Consider the following 18,731-nt stretch of genomic DNA (forward strand, 5'->3'; position numbering starts at 1 on the left):
TTTGCAAAACTTTTTGTCGTTTGTTTGTATTTTTTTTTTTTTTCGTTTCTGTTTACTGTCGCCGTCGACGTCGCTGTCTGCCTCTGCCGCTACCGCAACTTGCTTCTTCTTCTTGGAGTCCGGTATAAATCTTTTCAGTTGAGTTTGGAACGCGTAACCGTTAAAACGTACAAGCCACTTGGAGCGAAAGTTTCAGTTTTTTTTCGACACCTATATTTTTTTTGCGCGTGTTGAATATTTGAAATTTTGTTGTTGTTGTTTTGTGATTTTCTCTGTGTGTGTGAGTGTGTGTGTGTGTGAATTTCCGTTTTTGAATTTCCGCTTTACCCAAATTCATAATAAAAGAAACCACAAAGTGTTAAATATGCAGAGAATGCTAGTATCCAGTATCCTGGCCCTGTCCTGTATAACAGTTGGTGAGTATTCCAAAAAGGGCCTTGGGGCACGGTGGTGTTCGTGTGTTTGCACCATTCCCAATTCGCAATTAGCGCAACCTTTCAATTACGAAGCATGTTGCTTGTTGCTTTTACTTTCAAAAATTCCAATTGCAATCGCGTGAAGTGGTCATAGACGGTCGCCAGACCCACCACACCACACACATGCCACCGTTAGCTCTTTTGTTCTCACCTCAGTAGCAAGCCGAAATACCGAAATCAAAATCAAAATCCAGTTTAATTACTGGTTTCAAGCGAAGGCTAGGCCAAAGATTAGTTACCTGACTGCTCCAATTGGTAGATTGGTGGATACTTAACCCTGAGACACCGCCATGGCGGGGAGGGACAGTGGCTTATTGCTGCTGATTTGGCATGCAGATCATGTGCGCTCGAACACTTTTGCTTTTCTGTTCAAGCTGACTCACAAGCGTAGAGCAGACGAGGGCCTGCCTGGGTTGGGCCTGGTGCACGATCATATGTAGATCTCCATTAGCCGAGATCCTCAATCTTAAATCTGATCATCGATTCGAAATCACTGATCATTTCAAGCCGTTTGGTGCTTGGCACCACAAGTATTCAATGAATACATAGTATAGCATACGAGTATCAGGAATCGCAACCTAAATCAAATGCCAAAGCCCGGTCGGTCAAAGTAGAACTTGGGGCCCGTCAAACCAGTTGACAATTATGGGTGGGAATAAATAAATAAAACAAAGACTTGCAAAACAATCACTTGATACGATCTAGATATTGCCCAACCGACACGACAAGTTTCAACCAACAAAAGGTTAGGTTGGGACCAATCGTTGCCATTTAATTGGTGAATGATCGAAGAACACTCTTCTTGATTGCCTTTCTTCAAACACCATTTAAGAGAACGAAGTAATAGCATGAGTTGTGCTACGATCTGGGAAGAGATCAGATCTGTTGGGATCATCTAACGATTGTTAGGCCATCGAAAGATTCGAGACGCCATCGATTAACTTTCGTTTCGGCATTTTCGCCCCGAGAGAGTTTTCCCAACACACATTTTGTCCCAGACAAATTACCGGAAATCTTCACAGATTTAAATATATATACTCACTCGCACACATTGTATGCGTGTGCGTCTGTGTTTGTTGTCGGCTTTGGGCTCTGAGCAAAGTGTTGGCAGACAGGTAGGCAATCAACCTGTTACCCGATCTCGATGGTGGCATCGGCATTCCAAGCGATATACCCAGCCGACGGTTACATCATGTTACGGAGCCGCACATTTGCCGCTAGACGCGCGTCGCACCGCGCCGCTCCATGCCGCTTCGCGAAGATGCGCGAAAGTGTCGAGACGAGCAGTGGCGTCACTTGCACTTGCACTCGCACTCGCACTCCCAAACCAGTTGCACGCCTCCGCCTCCTCATGGGAGGCAAGTCCGGAAGGAAGGCAGGGAGGCAGGAAGGAAGTGGTTAATGGTGGGTGCTGGTGACACTTTTCGCAACTGCAGCTGTCAAAATTCGATGATTCGATACAACAATCGAGATCGAACAATTACGATGATTTTTGACTATGTTTAATAATTTTTAAATCGATAATAGATATATCCATCGAAGATGGATAGAAGATAGATATTTAATCGAAGAGAAATGGAAAAATTAAAGGTAGTAGTAGATATTTTACATACGTTTCTTTTGATCCATTCCCAGGACATGCTCTGGCCGTGGGCTCACCGGAGTGCCCAGAGAAGTACGGTGAACAGGCCTATGCCCATACCGAGAACTGCGACCAGTTCTTCCTCTGCACCAATGGAACCCTGACCCTGGAGACCTGCGAGAATGGACTGCTCTTTGATGGCAAGGGCGCTGTCCACAATCACTGCAACTACAACTGGGCCGTCGACTGCAAGGGCCGTCAGTGGGATCGTGAGTAGATACGGATATATCCAACCGATTTGGATAAACTTTAAAATGAACTTCTTTTGGACCACCCCACCCCACAGCCACTCCGATCTCCTCGCCGGGCTGTGAGTATCAGTTCGGTTTGTATGCGGTGTCCAAGGACTGTGCCACCACGTACATCAAATGTGCCCACGGCGAGCCTCACGAGCAGGACTGCGACGCTGGCCTGGCCTACGATGAGCGCATCCATGGCTGCAACTGGCCCGACCAGCTACTCGACCACTGCAATCCCGAGGGTAAGATCCCCCACCGCCCAATCCCCACTCTATTTACGAACTACATAATAATGTTTGGCTCTTGTTGCACCCTAACAGCTGTCGTTGGCTTCAAGTGCCCCACCAAGGTGGATCCCAATTCGGTGGCCGCTCGCTTCTGGCCCTTCCCACGTTTCCCCGTTTCCGGGGACTGCCATCGCCTGATCACCTGTGTGGAGGGTTATCCCCGTCTCATCAGTTGCGGCGAGGACAAGGTCTTCGATGAGCACACGCTCACCTGCGAGGAGCCCGAGTACGCCAGCGGCGGTTGCGCCAACTACGGAAAGTAGAGATCCACGTCGTCTTCGTCCGATCTCGACTCGGATCGGATCGGATCGGATCGGCTCTGTATATAAATACGTACATATGAAAAGCTAAATAGCTCCGAATCGATCTATCCAAACCACTCCAATTCACTCAAATCTATCTATCCTAGCCCTGCACGCGCATGCCTTTCGCACTGTCCCGAATTTCCTAGCGAAAAGAAACCCAATCCCGATTAAAAAAAATATTGCATATAGTAATTTTGCCTGTTAACATTGTCGTCTTTCTATCTTTCTGTATTTTATTATCTTTTTGTTGTTCTGTGGGCTTCCTTTTTGTATATGAATCGCAATAAAGTTAATTTTATTTATTGTAACACTTTTTTGGAAACAAATCCATGCGAAAACTAGCCACAAACGTTGTTTGGGCGCTGTCAGAAGTGAACTAGTATGTGGTTTTAATCCAACGGGCTTTGAACTAGTTCGTGGAACGCGGTTTTGCCTGATGCAATTCAGGTGGGACAATGGTAGTATAATGAAAACATGGAATTAGGGAATATCGGATATTGGAATTGGATGATCAATTTTTATTCTAAAGATAAGAATATGGGAAAAGTAGTTTCCATCCGTGCGGAAATACTTAGCAGCCTAAAACTATCACATCAAAAATTCAAAATTAAACCTAAAGTGAAGCCAAATGTGGGCGACATCCGTTGAATACCTGGCTCAGTCGATCAGATGCCGTGAATGGTCCTGCGGAGTGAAGAATATGATCGCATAGATGAGGCCATCGCGCACCGACTCCGTGGGATTGCCCACGTTGAACATGAACTTGACGCGATGGCTGTTGGCGTCGGGCACGCACGAGTACATCGGATACCAGCCGGTCTTGTTGAACACCACGTAAATCTTGTAGATCTGGTTGCGGTAGATGTAGACGGGCCGGTCAAAGGTGATGTCCAGCAGCGAGTCATAGCGCACCCGGGCAGTGCAATGGGTGTAGGTGATGCGCGAGCCGTGCATATCCTGGATGTGGGCGTAGAGAACCTCGTTGTAGCGTTCGGTGAAGCCCGCAGAGGTCATCAGTTCGCCGCAGAGCACACGCGTGGGCACTTGGACGCCCAGTATCCAGATGTTTGTGTCTACCTGGAAGGTGACTCCCGCATCCGTGACGCTGGTATTGCGATAGTCGAACTGACGTGTCAGCGAGCGCGTGCAGTAGGCTCGGACCATGTCGTTGTGCTGGTTCCCACCGGATTCTCCTCCACCTCCATTTACACCACATACTCCACCACCACCTCCTGCAGCTGGTGGCTCGTTTTCATTGACGTTGTTTGGTCCAGCGGGGGCAGCTCCTCCGCCTTCATAGCCATCGCCAAAGCAACGCAATGTGGCATGGCTAGCGGGATTAGCGCAAGGATTGTCCGCCACACTCACCGTTTCCGGCGCACGCAAACCTATGGGCATTATACCCTCCTCGCCAAAGACGCCAGCGTTAATAGGGGGGGCGGGCGCGTCGGCGCGATTGTTCGTGCGATGTATTGTGGCCCCCAAGCGGGACAATAGCACCTCGCCCCCGTTGTTTCGGTTCCCAAAAACCTGAAAGAAGGTTGCCGACGATTCGGCAGCGGCTCCGGAATGACGATAGGAGGTGGACAACTCTCGCTGACGGTGTCCAGATTCGTAAAAGTTTCGAGTGCTGCGAGAGACACAGAAGCCCTCGGGCATGTTACAGTCGTTCAGGGTGGGACTGGAGATCTTGATGAGGATGGCGAGAGCCTCATGCTGCTGCAACAGCTTGGAACGGGCCGGGCCTTCAGCAAACTGCTGCGGTGTCATGGTAAGGAAACGTATCTTCTTGACGGCCTGCCGCAGCATCGCCCCGTCCATGATGGTGCGCTGGGCATCCATTATGTTAATCATGTTCACCTCATCGTCGAGGGCATTGCCCGAGGCATCGCTTTCGATGATGACCACATCGTCAGAGGCAGCGGCATCAGCATCGGCATCGGCATCGGCATTGGAATTCGCATCAGGCGAAGCGTTGGCCGCTGCCGCAGCAGCTGCGGAAGAGGTTGAGGCTCCATTCGGATCTGCCTCGAAGCTGTCCCCATCATCATCCTGATGCATGTGCTGGACCATGGCTGCCACATCGGGCTCCATCTTGATTTCCTCCACCATTATATCGCCGGTGGAGTGGTCTGGCGACTGTTTGGTCGTGATTTCTTTGTCGCCGGACATGTAGAGGCCATCGGGCTGGCCGGAGTCGTTGAGAATGCCCCTCTCATTGGCAAACTTCAACAGGCAGTTGAAGAGATCAAGCTCAGAGTCGATGTTTAGGCGGTTCTGATCCAGTATTGCCATCAATGTCGATACCTCAATGTCCATGAAGCTGGGATCCAACAGCACCTCCCTGGTGTTTGTCGCAATCAGGTCCATGCTGCTCTGCATAATGCGTGGCTCATCAAATAGCTTGGCAAACTCGTAGGCGCGACAGGCGTTCTTGGGACTGAGATCGGCCCACAGGAAGTGGGTGCAGCGGGTGACGACATGGGGCAGCATATATTTCTTGGCCACGTAGCACAGCTCGCAGGCCTTATCAAAGGAGCCAATGGTGATGCGGTCCGTGTAGATGTACTCCATCATGGCCTCAAAGGCCTCCGGCTGCACATCGGGTATAACAATGGGATCGGTCTTGTCCGGCAGATTGCCAAAGAACATGCGCTCAAACACCGGCGAGCCCATCGCCAGGAGTAGCTTATGACCGGCAATGATACGGTGATTGGGAGATGTGCCCACTAGGAAACGACAGTCGGCCCATTTTTCAGTCTGCAGCAGATATTGGCCGCGATCCTTAATGGCAGTCAGATTGTTTTGCCAGTCGACATCCATGACCTTTTTTGAGCAAAGGAATCGTTAAATATCAGCCGCTATGTTTAGATCGATGCTATTTACCGGTTTTTTGTTCAAGCTTCCACGCAAATTAGGAAATTTGTTGAATTTAAAAGTAGAAAATGGTTAAAAAACAAAGACAACTCGGAAATTGTTTAGGTTGCAGTGTTGAGTGTGCCCGCAGAATTATCGTGAAAATATACCGTCCGACCCTCAGAAATATACCTTCTCATTGTAAAAATATACCGTAAATATACTGACGAATTCAAGTTCTATTAAATATATTCCTCGATTTTGATATTCCGTGGAATCTTCCTAGCTAAATAGAATCCTCAGCCCTGCCCACATAATTTTATACGATTATTGAATCAATATTCTACTTGATTGCTTTATTTTAAATACTTGCTTTAATTGGATTTTGAATAGAAAAAGGTTGTAGCAAAAAGGTCAAACAAAAAAAAAAGGTAAGACAGTAATCGTTCCTATTGCTCAATTTTGATATTCCGTTGAATAAAGCTGGCTAGCTAAAACCTTCGGCCCTGCCCACATAGTTTTATCCTATTGATGAATAAATTTTTTACAAGATTAATTACTTTTGAGTACTCCCATTTACTGTATTTTGACTAAAAACAAGGTTAAACAAAAAAGTTCAATAAAAAAACAGTCGCCCTATCGACACTATAGCTAGGGCTTTATTACTGTATATTTTTAAAATAAGACGGTATATTTTTGTATATTTCTGAGGGTCAGACCGTATATTTCATCGCATTTTCAGATTTTAGTGCCTACATGTCTACCTCACACACCTTGCAAATGTGTATACTTTTCATAGTATTTTCCTGTACATTTTAAGACGCCTTATTGACTCACCCTCTTGTGGAATGCACCAAAGTAGAAAACGTGTAGAAATGCCATTTAGAGCCATGTTCCAGGCCACATCGAATACTAATTCGAGCCTAGCATCAAATTTTTGATCGTTTTCCTAAATTTTTTCAAAAATGTCGGAAGAAAAGCCATGTCAGAAAGTGAATAACGGAGGTTTTTCACACTGGCGCTTCAATGGGGCTTATATGAAGAAAACGGGAAAAATTTTTTGAAACGTAAGCCCTTCAGGTGTCGCCTTTAGTAATTACATCAAAATGTAGTTACTATGTAGCAAATGTGCAGTTAGCGCGTAGTTACCATGTAGAAACATTAATTTAGTGAACATTTTTTTTGTTTAAGTTTACGTTTGCTTAAGTTTAACCTGTCTTGTAGGAAATTGATTTAGTAATCGGATACAACTATAAGTTCAGAGCTGAGGGTCTTAGCTTGCTGGAAATATTCAACCGAATATCAAAAACGATGGAACATGATCGAACTTGAATACAAGTAATTCTTCAGTATATTTATAGTATATTTTGATATTTGTGACGCAGTTCGGTATATGTCTGAGGGTCAGAAAAAAGAGAAAAATATAAAGTCAAATCAAATGCGCATAGCTGAAATAAATCAACGTTTCTCATCAAATCAATCAGCACCTAAAGCCAAAAAACAACAAAACATATTTAAATAAAGCGAAGCATATACAAATTGCATTTAGAGCAAGAGCATTAATCGCTTGTCACCTGTGTGCTGTGGGTGTGTGTGTGTGTGTTTGTGTGGGTGCGTGCGTTGTGTGCTGCGCGTGTGTTTGTGTGTGCTTTGTTCTATAAGAGCCGCTGGTGTGTGGAAATGGCGAAGAAAACCTACGATTTGCTCTTTAAACTGTTGCTAATTGGCGATTCGGGTGTTGGCAAGACCTGCATATTATTCCGTTTCTCCGATGATGCCTTCACCTCGACCTTTATATCCACCATAGGTGAGTGACATGGGCCATGGCCTGTCCAAAAGGCAAACGGGATATTCGTACAAACATTTTGCCTACAATTTACTTATGTAGTACATGTGTATGCACATGTGTAGATGCCGAAGTTGTGTCAGCTGTGGCAGTGGGTAGGCGGCGGCGGCTGTGTCAAGGATATGCGTGTGTGTAATTGGGCGTGGCATTGTCTTATCGGTGGGATCAGAAACGGGAATATTCCCTGCAAAGGCATCTCGACATGTGCGCATATGTATGCTTATGTTTCTCAGTGTGAATGCATTCTACTGTTTCTCTCTGCATATGTAAATAAATATGTGTGAATGTAGAGATCGTTGCAGCCTTTGGACTCGGTCTGTGGAGAGCGGGTTACGGTAGCCCTGCCCCTAGTTAGGCAATAAAACTAGATTAATACACGTAACCGATACGTGCAAACATTTATTTATCTATCTGTCTCACTTCCATATCCGTGTCTGTCCCATGGGCTGTGTGTGTGTGTGCGTCGTGTGTGTGCTCTGGTGATTCATAATTTATGAGAGAGGACAACTGTTTTTTTTTTTTTTTTTTTTTTTGGTTTATGGCCAGTCGGCGTTCTAATGCATATTGTGACGTCATAACGTACGATTAAATTTTATTTTTAGGAATTGATTTCAAAATCAAAACCGTGGAACTGAGGGGCAAAAAGATCAAACTACAGATATGGGACACGGCCGGCCAGGAGAGATTCCACACAATAACCACCTCCTACTATCGCGGGGCGATGGGCATCATGCTAGTCTATGACATAACGAACGAAAAGAGTTTCGAGAATATCGTCAAATGGCTACGGAACATAGACGAGGTGAGTGCAAGAGTGAATAAGTGGTCCCGTTCGCTGATTGATTCATCATCATCACTCTCTCTCTTCCGCTCGCTCTCTCTCTGTCTTCTGTGGCTCTCTGCAGCATGCCAACGAGGATGTCGAGAAAATGATTCTGGGCAACAAATGCGATATGACGGACAAGCGTGTGGTGAACAAAGAGCGCGGCGAGGCGGTAAGCAAAACTCAACCATTATGGCTACAGCAGCGGTCAACAGAATAGTGTTTTTATGGCAATATCTAAATTATAAGTTCTATTTCACTTTCTGTGTTCCTGAGCTGAAAAGAAGAAATACTTCTCATTGCCACTATGATATTGATCGCAGCTGTAGGCAAGACATCTTTCCATTCGTATAAACTGACTGTTTCCGTAATACTCTCCACTTAGATTGCCCGCGAGCACGGCATAAGGTTCATGGAAACATCCGCCAAGTCGAACATCAACATTGAGCGTGCTTTTTGCGAGCTTGCCGAGGCCATATTGGATAAGACATCTGGAAAGGAGGCGGCCGAGAATCCTGAGCGCGTTGTCATCGATCGCCGGAATAATGACAAGGCCCCGGGCTACAGCAAATGCTGTGCGTAAAACGGGGACGAGTGGCCCTGAGGCCGGCCCGTTGGTCAAGGCTCTCTCTGCCGTGGCCGTGGCGGTGGCGTGTGTTTAGCTGTGCGACGCGAGACGAGATATTGGGGGTTTGCGGATCGGTTTTTGAAACTGCTCCACACGCAAATGAAGCAATAAACGTAAACACACACAGACCGGGGTAGATGGAGAGGAGAGAAATTACTTACTACAAGAAAATATGCAGAAGGAAAAGCAAGCAAACAAACAATAGAAACAGAAACAGTAACAGAAACAACCTACCTAAAGTTTAAACAATTTGTAACAACGAACATTTGGAAGAAACTTTACAATCCGTAGACGACAAAGATGTTTGTTATAAGGAAGCTTCAGATACAGAAACAGCTAGAGATACAGATACGTTAGTTAACGCACAACACATTTTGAACCAAGAACAATTCTCGACCAACAACAAAACAAAAAAAAAAAATTATAAACCGCGCGAGCGAGAGAAGCAGAAGAAGGAGAAACAGAACTGCATTTCATGTCTGTCTCAGGGCACTGCACTCCAGGACTGTTTAAGGCGTGTCAGGCTTCCCAGGAAAGCGGACATCTTGAGCGATTTCTAGTTAGCTAACGTGGGACAGATTTTTTACAATACGAGTAATACGAGTAGGGAGTACCACAGAAGAACAACACCCTTTTTTCCATAGACCATCTCTAGACGAGAAAACGCTAGAAAAACAAAGCAATTTTTTATAATGGAACATTTTTTGATATGCTATATACCATGATTCCTATTACATACTACACCAGCGCACCTTTACTGCTCCATCTTCCATTTCCACAGTCCGCAGTCCGCAGTCCGCAGTCCACAGTCCACAGTCCGTAGTCCTCTGGCAAAAGTGTGGGTGGGTTTTTCTTCATCGTACTATTTGTGTTTGCAGCCTAGATACCTACCAGTAATACATAGGTTTATATATATACTCGTGTGTATATGCTATGGTACTTATATATGTAGCTTCGTTTTCGTATCGTTTCGTTTTGTTTGTAAGCTGTCGCAGAGTGAGGAGGGGGTGGGGTTGGGGGTCTTCTGGGTCTGGAATCACTCATCATGCCAGAGGTTTCGCTGTGCCTGTTTCCACAATTGTTTTCTGATCAATGCATATATATAGTACACACCATACATAAGTGTGTGTGTGTGTGTGAGAGAGTGTGGGGGGAGGGGAGGGCGGGGTGTTATCGTTTTAATCGCGCCCAGCCTGAAACCTAAAACCTAAATATTATGATGTACGTTTGTGTACTTTTTCCTTCTTGTAATTTTATTGTAAACCTATTTTTTTTTGTGTAATACTTATTATTTGTAATTGTATATGGATTTAGTGTAGTTGTCCACACCAAATGATTTACCGATTAAAAAAAATATAATGAACAATCCAAGCCATATCCCAATACAGTGATGAAGGCTGCATGCGGAGTATTTTGTGGTGAACGGAAACCTTGGGGGCGATCCTACGATTTCACGTCTACTTTTTGTGCTTCAAAACGTCTGCCGACTCATCGACCAAATGAAATAGAAAATGATCTCACATCTCAGGCCTTAATCTCAAAATTTCAACCTAAGCACGATGTTTAAAGACCTCAAACTTGCAGTTTAAGGGTTGGGTATATCATCCAAAGGATAAGATGGTTCTTTCGGTGGAATGAACAGATCTGTCTAGTGCATATTTGGAATAATGCTTCATTTTGGAGGCATATTAACAGACTTATCACTTGAGGAGTCGTGTTTCAAACGATTTTTCTACAATGTTACAATTTGTATCCAGTGAAAAGATCTGAGCTGAGGGACATACAGGGACATCCTACAAATCACAGCTTGTACGTGTAATACAGAAGAACTACTCTGCAATTGGAACGTAGAGATTTCACAGTTTAATCAGAGAATCGTGCGTGTATAATACATGTGTGCATCCCAGTATCGCTTCTATATCCGTGTATATGTACATATAAATATGTATCGCAAGTTCTATTTGAAGCACTGATACACACAGGAGCCCGCTATCCAGGTGGACAGTACACGCAGCTCGTCATTCAGGAGTATGAAGTCGGCATCGGAGTCAAAGTCTAGGGTTCCCTTCTGGTGTTCGATATTGATGCAACGGGCAGGATGCAAGGTGGCCGCCTCAATGGCATACACAATAGAGCAATCTGTGGGATCAGGGACAACGATTACGATGTGAAGAGGAACAGAGCAGCACTACTCACTTGTGGCCTTTTGGAAGATGCGCACACACTCGTCCATGGGTGCGATGCTGCCGCAGAGGGTCTCGGTGCCGGCGATAAAGGCCTTGCCCCTTCTGACCTCCAGCGGCAGCTGACCGATGTGATGGATGCCGTCTTGCAGGCCCAAGGCCGAAATGGCATCGGTGACCAGGACGAGACCGTCGGGATGGGTGCGATAGGCGATCCTTAGCGCAGCGGGATGTGTGTGCACCCCATCCGAAATGATGCCGAAATAGACGGTCCGTCCCTGGGGCACGGCATCGGAGGAGAGCAGTCCCACCAGGCCGGGGTCGCGATGGTGGAACGGCAGCATGGCGTTGAACAGATGCGTGATCATGGTGGCGCCCTGTTGGACGGCACGCTCGCCGTCGCTCAGTGTGGCTGCAGAATGGCCCAGGGACACGGTTATGCCTTTGGCCACCAGCTGTCCAATAACCTCCGGATCGCTGACCTTCTCCGGCGCCAAAGTAATGATCTTAAGGCGCTCCAGCGATCCATATGTCGTCTCCAGTGTCTCCAGCCCCTGCAGATTGGATCATTAGAGAGGAATGGGACTTGAGAGATCCGCTTACCTTGTCAATTGTCTGAATGCAGTTCTCAGGATGGGCACCCTTCTTCTGGGGATTTATGAATGGCCCTTCGGCATGGATGCCCAGGATTCCAGCTCCCTCTGGCACTCTTTTGGGTATGCGCGGCAGTATCGAGTGGTAGCTGGCGTTTGGTGAGGTCACTAGCGTCGGGCAGAAGGAGGTAACGCCACACCGGACCAGTCCCTTGGCCACCTTGGTGACGCCCTCCTCAATGGTGTCCTTGTCGTGCGAGAAATCCACACCATAGCCACCTGATCGGGAGTTCAATGGGAAGTGCGGATTCAGTAAAGAGAAGGCATTAATGGGGTCATTCCCACGCACAAAGCGACCCCAAAACAAAGGCAAAGCTTATCACACAAGCTGGGTTAGCTCTATCGTGACGCCAGTGCGGTGCACCACTTGTGGGACCGCCAAAGGGGCGATAAGATTAACGAGCTGATTACGGGGACGGCCAGGCCATCATGTAATTGGGTGAATTGAGAAGACCCGCCCGACCTTGACGGACTGATTGAATTCGCAGCGAAAGTGAAATTTCCAAATGGGAGTGCGAGAATAGCGTTGATGGTGGAAGCGGGGCTTACCATTAATCTGCAGGTCAATGTAGCCGGGGGCGATTATGGCACCGTGGCAGTCGATGCGCCTGTGGGCCCTAGTCTGTTCATCAAAGAACACGGGCTCAGGATTGACGATCTTCCCATCGCGCACCCACAAATCGTCGCGGACCAACTGGTGGCCGCGCACCAGGCGGCAGTTGGTGAGCTGCAGCAGTCGCAGCGTGGGGCTATCACAGTCGCAGAGTCGTGGTGCGGCCATGGCGGGAGGCAGTCGTTAACTAAACTAAACTTATTTTAAACAGAAAACAAATTAAAGTCCAATAAAAAAAAACGTAAAACGCAAACGAAAACGAAATTAACGATAACAACCAATCAGTGTTGCATAGTGGTAAGCCGCAAGTGCTGGTAGGTGCGGAGTATAGAAATACCCTAAATATCGACCAGATTGGCAGTCCTTTGAGTGCCTCATCAGCCACCTTTAGGCAGTGTGCAGTCTATCGATACTTGTATATTGAGGTGGGAGATTTAAATCATGTAAATGCATTTTGTTCCATTCCTTAACTCAATTTTTGATTGCACTCTCAACTCTTGGGTTGACTATTTATACACTCTCTGTGGCCCATGTACAATTTGTTTTTATGGCACAAAATGCTTGGGGGAATTAGCCATTTCGCCACTTTGACACTCACATGCCAGTGCCTCTGCTGATGCTATCGCCGGACCATAGACGTACGCTGTGGACGCAGCATAAAATGCCAATATTTGCCAAACAACAGAGGCAAACAAGGGCACAGGGTGCTGAGCCACTGGCCGCCTGCCGAAAATGCAAATGCAAATGATAATGATGACACGGCAGCTCCAACAACAGCCCCAAACAGAAACAAACATAAAGCAGGCCCAGCCGAAGCCTTTGATACCCTCGCAGATCCATTGAGAACTAAATGTATGAAACGTTCAGCAACAAAAAAAAGACGCTATAGCAACTAAAAAACATCATATGTAACTGGAAACGCCTTCTTTAAGTCGCTGTACCCTTTTGTGAAGGGCATCGCAACTAAACCGTTAGCTGCAGGTGGAAGCACGACAGCCTCCCGTCCGTCGCCCCAACTGCACATACTCGTAGGCCGCCTGCGACAGACGGCGGCCGATGCTGCTGCTAATCCACAATGGCCGACATTTTACACAAATTGCAGCGCTGTTTCCCTCTCTTGATATTCACCTGACCCTCCCCCTCTCACCAACTTCCACTCTTTGCCCTGCTCTGCTCAAATGACTTGCAAAAAGGGGTGGCAGAGGGGAAGAGTGCACTCGAGGTGGGATGCATAGGTTCGTTCTTTTTTCTCTATTGGCAACTGATTAGCATTTAAATTAAAATGTCGCAAAGTGGCCTTAACAAAATGTTCCACTCTTTGTGTGCATCTCGGCCCGCCCCGTGTGCTCTCTCTGTCTCACTCTCTTCCTCCCTGCCTCATCGCTTTGCCTTGCGACACCCCACGATATATGCCATTGCAGTTTATTGTCTCTCGGTGTCACCTGTTTATGCCGAGATTGGCTCGCCCCGTTCCTTTGTGTCGTGCACATTAGGCGTGACGAGAGAGAGCGAGCGAGCCGGAGACAGTTTGAGAGCAGGAGCTATACACCATAATAGGCAAATATAGTTAAAGCGATCTCTGGCATTGCTTTGCCTTAAAAAGACGCACTTTGGACAGCTTTCGGAAGGGAACGCCAGACGTAAGATCATGAGATGGAGCAGCAGGAGCAATTGGCGGTCAAAAATGCCATCCCACGCTCCTTTATATACATACATATGTATGTACATATGTAAATTACTTTTTCAGCTGAAAAAGCTTTAACAGAGCAGCAGCGCTGTTAGCACCCCAGGTTAACAGCCTGTTATCGCTCTCTGACAGCTCTCTGAGAGTAGTCTCGCGCTCGCTCTCAAGATCCACACGCGACTTGAGCTTTCAACCTCGAACTTGCATTTATGTACATACATTTTAATTACGTTTCAACCACCGTTTCAACCAGCCGCGAATGTAAACTTGTTAAACCCAAATAAATGCATATTGTACATACATACATACATATGTATATGCATGCAGCGAGACGCGCTCGACTTTATTCTTCGCTTGCACTTCGAATACTTGCTTGCACGTGGACCTTCTTCGGTCAGAGCTTTGGATCCACTACCTCTGCGATCCGTTCACCCACCAACAACTTGTGATCGTCTTCTTTCAGGTTCTTAAGGTACCCAAATGGTTATACATATTAATATTCATATTAATTTATTTGAATATTTTTGAACAGGCGAGACCATTCAACAATGATGATGATTTTTGACATAAAATTAAAAAATACGAGTATGTACAAGTATGTATGGTTCTGATTATTTTATTGTACGCGATTCCGTTTATAATCATTTTCTTTACCATCAATATTGTGGTTGGCATCCATCATTTAGTTGGCACTTCAAAGAGCGCATTTCATAAGACTTAATTATGGGAATTAATTGTCTTTGAATGAATAATGTTAATTGATTTGTTCGCGTCCATTTACACACATATCCGATTGCTTTTATATATGGTACATACATACATACATATTTATAAGTATGTATGTACATATGTATACAAAATTGAAGTAATCAATGCTCCTTATGGAGTCCTTCAGACGTGCGTGTCTCTGACTGCAATTTACCAATTAATTAATCGAATGCCAATTCATTGCTGTTTATAAAAACAAAAAATACCACAAACGAAATAAAACAAGTGATAATGCCATTTGTCCGGGCCTATAAACCTTTTGAATACCCTCTAAATCGAGAAAATATCTAGGTATTCGGTATGATAGATAGGTGGGATTGTGGGTCCTTCCACATAGTCCCAATTCGTTGGGACAAAAAGGTATCTTTATAAAACCAGAATACCCTAGTAGTATAAGTGCCGAAAGACCCACCTTTTATACAAGTCGCTGCAGTAAAGGATGTGCAGGGATAGCATTGATCCTTCCTGGGCAAATACTCGTACAATATACCTTGGTCCTTTGCTGTGGCTGGGCATAGAGAATAAATGTATAAACGTTTTCGGTTATTGCAACCGCGATAATTTAACAACATGGCACGTATTTCATTTCGACGTGCTATTGGGTCTCGTTCTGTAATGAGCGATGGTTCAAGAGATTAAGATGGATGCTAATTGTGATCCACCTTTAACCGGACAAATTGTATCTCTCTTTCAATTTCTTTGAAATATTATACACGGCTAAAATATCTTTAGTTTGCTGGACACTGACACACTTTTTGATTTATGCGGGTAGTTTCTATTTCTATTCTTAAATAGGAATATGTACATTCCGACGTATTCCCAATAATAGAAAATGGTCATATTTTATATTTCTAGTGAAGACGTTGCTCAGTTATGATTTATTGCATCTATAAGTGTTTTGATTGTTCCATGTATTCCATTTGAAAGATCTGCAAATCCGTGACAGGATTATGCTCTGCGCTTGAAGTGTAATGATTCATTTAATGAGTAATTTGAGTAATTATTCAAGGTGGCTATTTATCGTGTATGTATGTATAAAATGTACGTTTACGTAACCGCACAATTATAAGTTAATTTAATTAATTAAAATGTTGGTATGTGTCAGAGAAATGTTTAATGTCATTTTCCTGCTGCTGACACAGACGGACGGACTAAATCGACTCGGCTCTGCATTTATTTAGAATTGAATTACTTTACCGTGAAATATGCCACGGTGCTGGGTTTTTTCTTCTCGGGTCTGTGGACCCCTTTTAGAGGCCCTCCCTCTGTCATTCCGTAGCCCCTTAAATGTCCTTCGAAATTGTGTCATTTAATATTCAATAATTTCCCCAAAAAGCTGATCAATCAGATCCAAACACTTTGTAGCTTCGGCTTACCGTCTGAGAAATATTAGGCTTTCAAATGCAAAGCTTATCCATTTTGGCGGTATTTATGAACAGGAAAACATTTTTTTTTTATGTTTTGAAAACTTTTATTGATTAGGCGTCGTTTAAGGTATCATATATGCTTTTTTTACCAGAAGAAACATATATTTATTTAATGTTTTTGCAATGTTAAAATTTAAAACAATTTCTTTAATGGTTTGAGTAAGTAAATATATCCGTTTAGTGGCTTTAGGTCTCAACAATATAAGCTACTAATCATGAAAACTGTTCAAGGAATTAAGAGTTTTGTGCAAATTGTATTTAAACAAATATCTGGCTTTGAAGGTAATTTTTTATTGCATTTTTATTTATTATTATTACTATTGTTTTTTTTTCTCACGCAGTGTTTTCACTGACGGCAGTTTTTGATGGTCGGCTAGTACATGCCCTTTGGCCCGAGCCTGCCGTCTGTTCCCTGTCCGGTGTCCAGTGTCCTTGCCCACAGGACTCCCCACGCCCCCGTATACAGACCCTATGCATATATATGCGCTACTTACAACTGTGTCTGTGGGAGTAGGAGTGTGAGTACGAGCATGTGTATGTCATCTATGCTCACGTATCAATAAGTGCTTGAGACGTGGACTGAATTTTGTATTACAGTTTGTATATGCACAATAGTGGATGTCCCTGCCCAGGAGTGGCAGGACCGGCACTAAGACGGAGGCTAGGAATTCAGAAACAGGAACAGGGGACGGGGACGGAGACCAGAACCAAGACGACAACGATGAGGACGAAGCTGTGTGTGAAGATGCGAAATTGCCTGTGAAATATTTTCGAGGTACATACATAGACGCATCAAAACGATTTGGATATACATACATATGTACATACATATACTCGTATATTTAGATATCCAGTCGAACGATGGGGAACGGGAAGGAGTGGTCCTTTTTTGCTGCCACTCTCGTTGCGGCAGAACGTTTAGCTGCAGGCGTGGCCGGCAAGGACAATTGGCCAAAATGGAATCAAATCAGTTGCAAACTTAACCAGCCATGGATAAGGATATGACCCACAAGTATAGCGATGGCGATGCCGATGGCCCTCCCAAACTCACGGACAATTGCCTCTAATCCAGGAGCCAGCGAAGGCCCGGAAAGGGATTAGCTTTGAACTCCATTCGTGGTGGGGGGGTGGGTGTAAGTGTATAAGTGTCATCCCTTCCGGGAACCATAATGCGACACTTAAGTGCGGTAAAGTTTTCATTCAACTAGGCCCGATATGGCCGAAATCGCTTTTGAGGTAATTTATCTTGATGGCTACTTGAGCCCGGCCCTACCCTGGGCCTGTCCTCTTCGTTAATTACGGACAGAGTCGAGGCCAGGGCTTTGGCCTGGCCCCAAAGGGAAAGAACTGATTTATAAATCAATAAAAACATGTGCATAAATATTTGCCAAGACAATCTAAATAAATTATACTGCCAGTGCAATGCTCTGTCTGTGGTTTTGGTACACTGTAAGAAATAATTCATGCCTGGATTCTTCACCCAATCTTAACATCTTTCATTTCATTATTATGAATTCATTGAGATCTTCATCACATTATAATATCCAACGTAAAGATCTTAGATCTGCCCGAATGCAGATGGATAGATATTTTCCTCAGTTTTGAGTGCACAAAAATCTCATGCAAAATGCATGCGAAAGACAAACGAAGCCAGTCACTGGATGCATAGACAGCCAGACCAAAGAACGGACAGGACAGCAAGACGAATCCTGCAGCTTACTTATTAACTGGCCTTAGGACTCCAACTCCAACTCCAACTCCACCTCCACCTCCAGGTCCACCTCCATTTTTATGCCCATCTCCACATCTGAGTCTGCCTGTCAGATTTACTTTACTTTGGTTCATAATTTGATGTATTGTGCTTTATGGAACGCAATTTAAATATGTGCGCAATTACGTAAAATGTTTGCCAGTCTCCTCTTCTCTTCTCGTCGCCTCTTGGCCAGAACACCCATTGCAGGCCCGCACCAGCAGCAGGGCAGCCACATACCGACCGGAATCCAACATACGTTGCTCTGGATGGTTGACCAAAACGATTCCCAACCATTTGGACGTTGCTGATGACTGGGGCAGGTGCCAACTAATCAAAAATGCTAGCAATTATAATTGATTAAAACGGCACGGCCCGGCACGGCACGGCACGGCATGGATGATGACGACGACGATGGTGATGGTGATGGGGATGATAGCGCTCTGTCCGGACTACGGACTACGGACTACGGGGCGAAGGCGAGGGCGAGGGCGATGACGAGGGCGAGGACAGCCATGGACAGTAATGGGAAAAGGCAGAACTGAATGTGT

General features: G+C 45.2%; 4 protein-coding genes and 1 long non-coding RNA gene across 5 annotated transcripts; 3 read left to right on the top strand and 2 right to left on the bottom strand.

Annotated features, from left to right (window-relative positions):
• Nucleotides 1-131: 131 nt before the first annotated feature.
• Nucleotides 132-3,254, top strand: LOC108164528 (protein obstructor-E). Its single transcript, XM_017300320.2, has 4 exons — nt 132-416; nt 2,112-2,327; nt 2,405-2,599; nt 2,678-3,254. Exons 1-4 carry the CDS (start codon nt 365-367, stop codon nt 2,905-2,907), a joined length of 693 nt encoding a protein of 230 aa, XP_017155809.1. The 5' UTR covers nt 132-364; the 3' UTR covers nt 2,908-3,254.
• Nucleotides 3,255-3,439: 185 nt separating this feature from the next.
• Nucleotides 3,440-5,960, bottom strand: LOC108164527. The gene is made up of 2 exons (XM_017300319.2): nt 5,836-5,960; nt 3,440-5,775 (listed from the first exon to the last, which is right to left on the bottom strand). The coding sequence occupies exon 2, from the start codon at nt 5,770-5,772 to the stop codon at nt 3,607-3,609; it is 2,166 nt and encodes a 721-aa protein (XP_017155808.1). The 5' UTR covers nt 5,773-5,775; nt 5,836-5,960; the 3' UTR covers nt 3,440-3,606.
• Nucleotides 5,961-7,181: 1,221 nt separating this feature from the next.
• LOC108164509 (ras-related protein Rab-10) lies at nt 7,182-9,976 on the top strand. The gene is made up of 4 exons (XM_017300292.2): nt 7,182-7,612; nt 8,254-8,453; nt 8,557-8,646; nt 8,860-9,976. Exons 1-4 carry the CDS (start codon nt 7,486-7,488, stop codon nt 9,055-9,057), a joined length of 615 nt encoding a protein of 204 aa, XP_017155781.1. The 5' UTR covers nt 7,182-7,485; the 3' UTR covers nt 9,058-9,976.
• A 597-nt stretch (nt 9,977-10,573) lies between these two features.
• On the bottom strand, nt 10,574-12,827 carry LOC108164503 (N-acetylglucosamine-6-phosphate deacetylase). Its single transcript, XM_017300284.2, has 4 exons — nt 12,488-12,827; nt 11,889-12,157; nt 11,299-11,839; nt 10,574-11,241 (listed from the first exon to the last, which is right to left on the bottom strand). The coding sequence occupies exons 1-4, from the start codon at nt 12,717-12,719 to the stop codon at nt 11,060-11,062; spliced, it is 1,224 nt and encodes a 407-aa protein (XP_017155773.1). The 5' UTR covers nt 12,720-12,827; the 3' UTR covers nt 10,574-11,059.
• Nucleotides 12,828-16,778: 3,951 nt separating this feature from the next.
• Nucleotides 16,779-18,170, top strand: LOC117193840. Its single transcript, XR_004474713.1, has 3 exons — nt 16,779-16,948; nt 17,028-17,205; nt 17,277-18,170. It is a non-coding gene; the product is annotated as an uncharacterized LOC117193840 (long non-coding RNA).
• Nucleotides 18,171-18,731: the final 561 nt, after the last annotated feature.

Source organism: Drosophila miranda, chromosome XL, assembly GCF_003369915.1.
Source record: "Drosophila miranda strain MSH22 chromosome XL, D.miranda_PacBio2.1, whole genome shotgun sequence".
NCBI lineage: Eukaryota > Metazoa > Arthropoda > Insecta > Diptera > Drosophilidae > Drosophila > Drosophila miranda.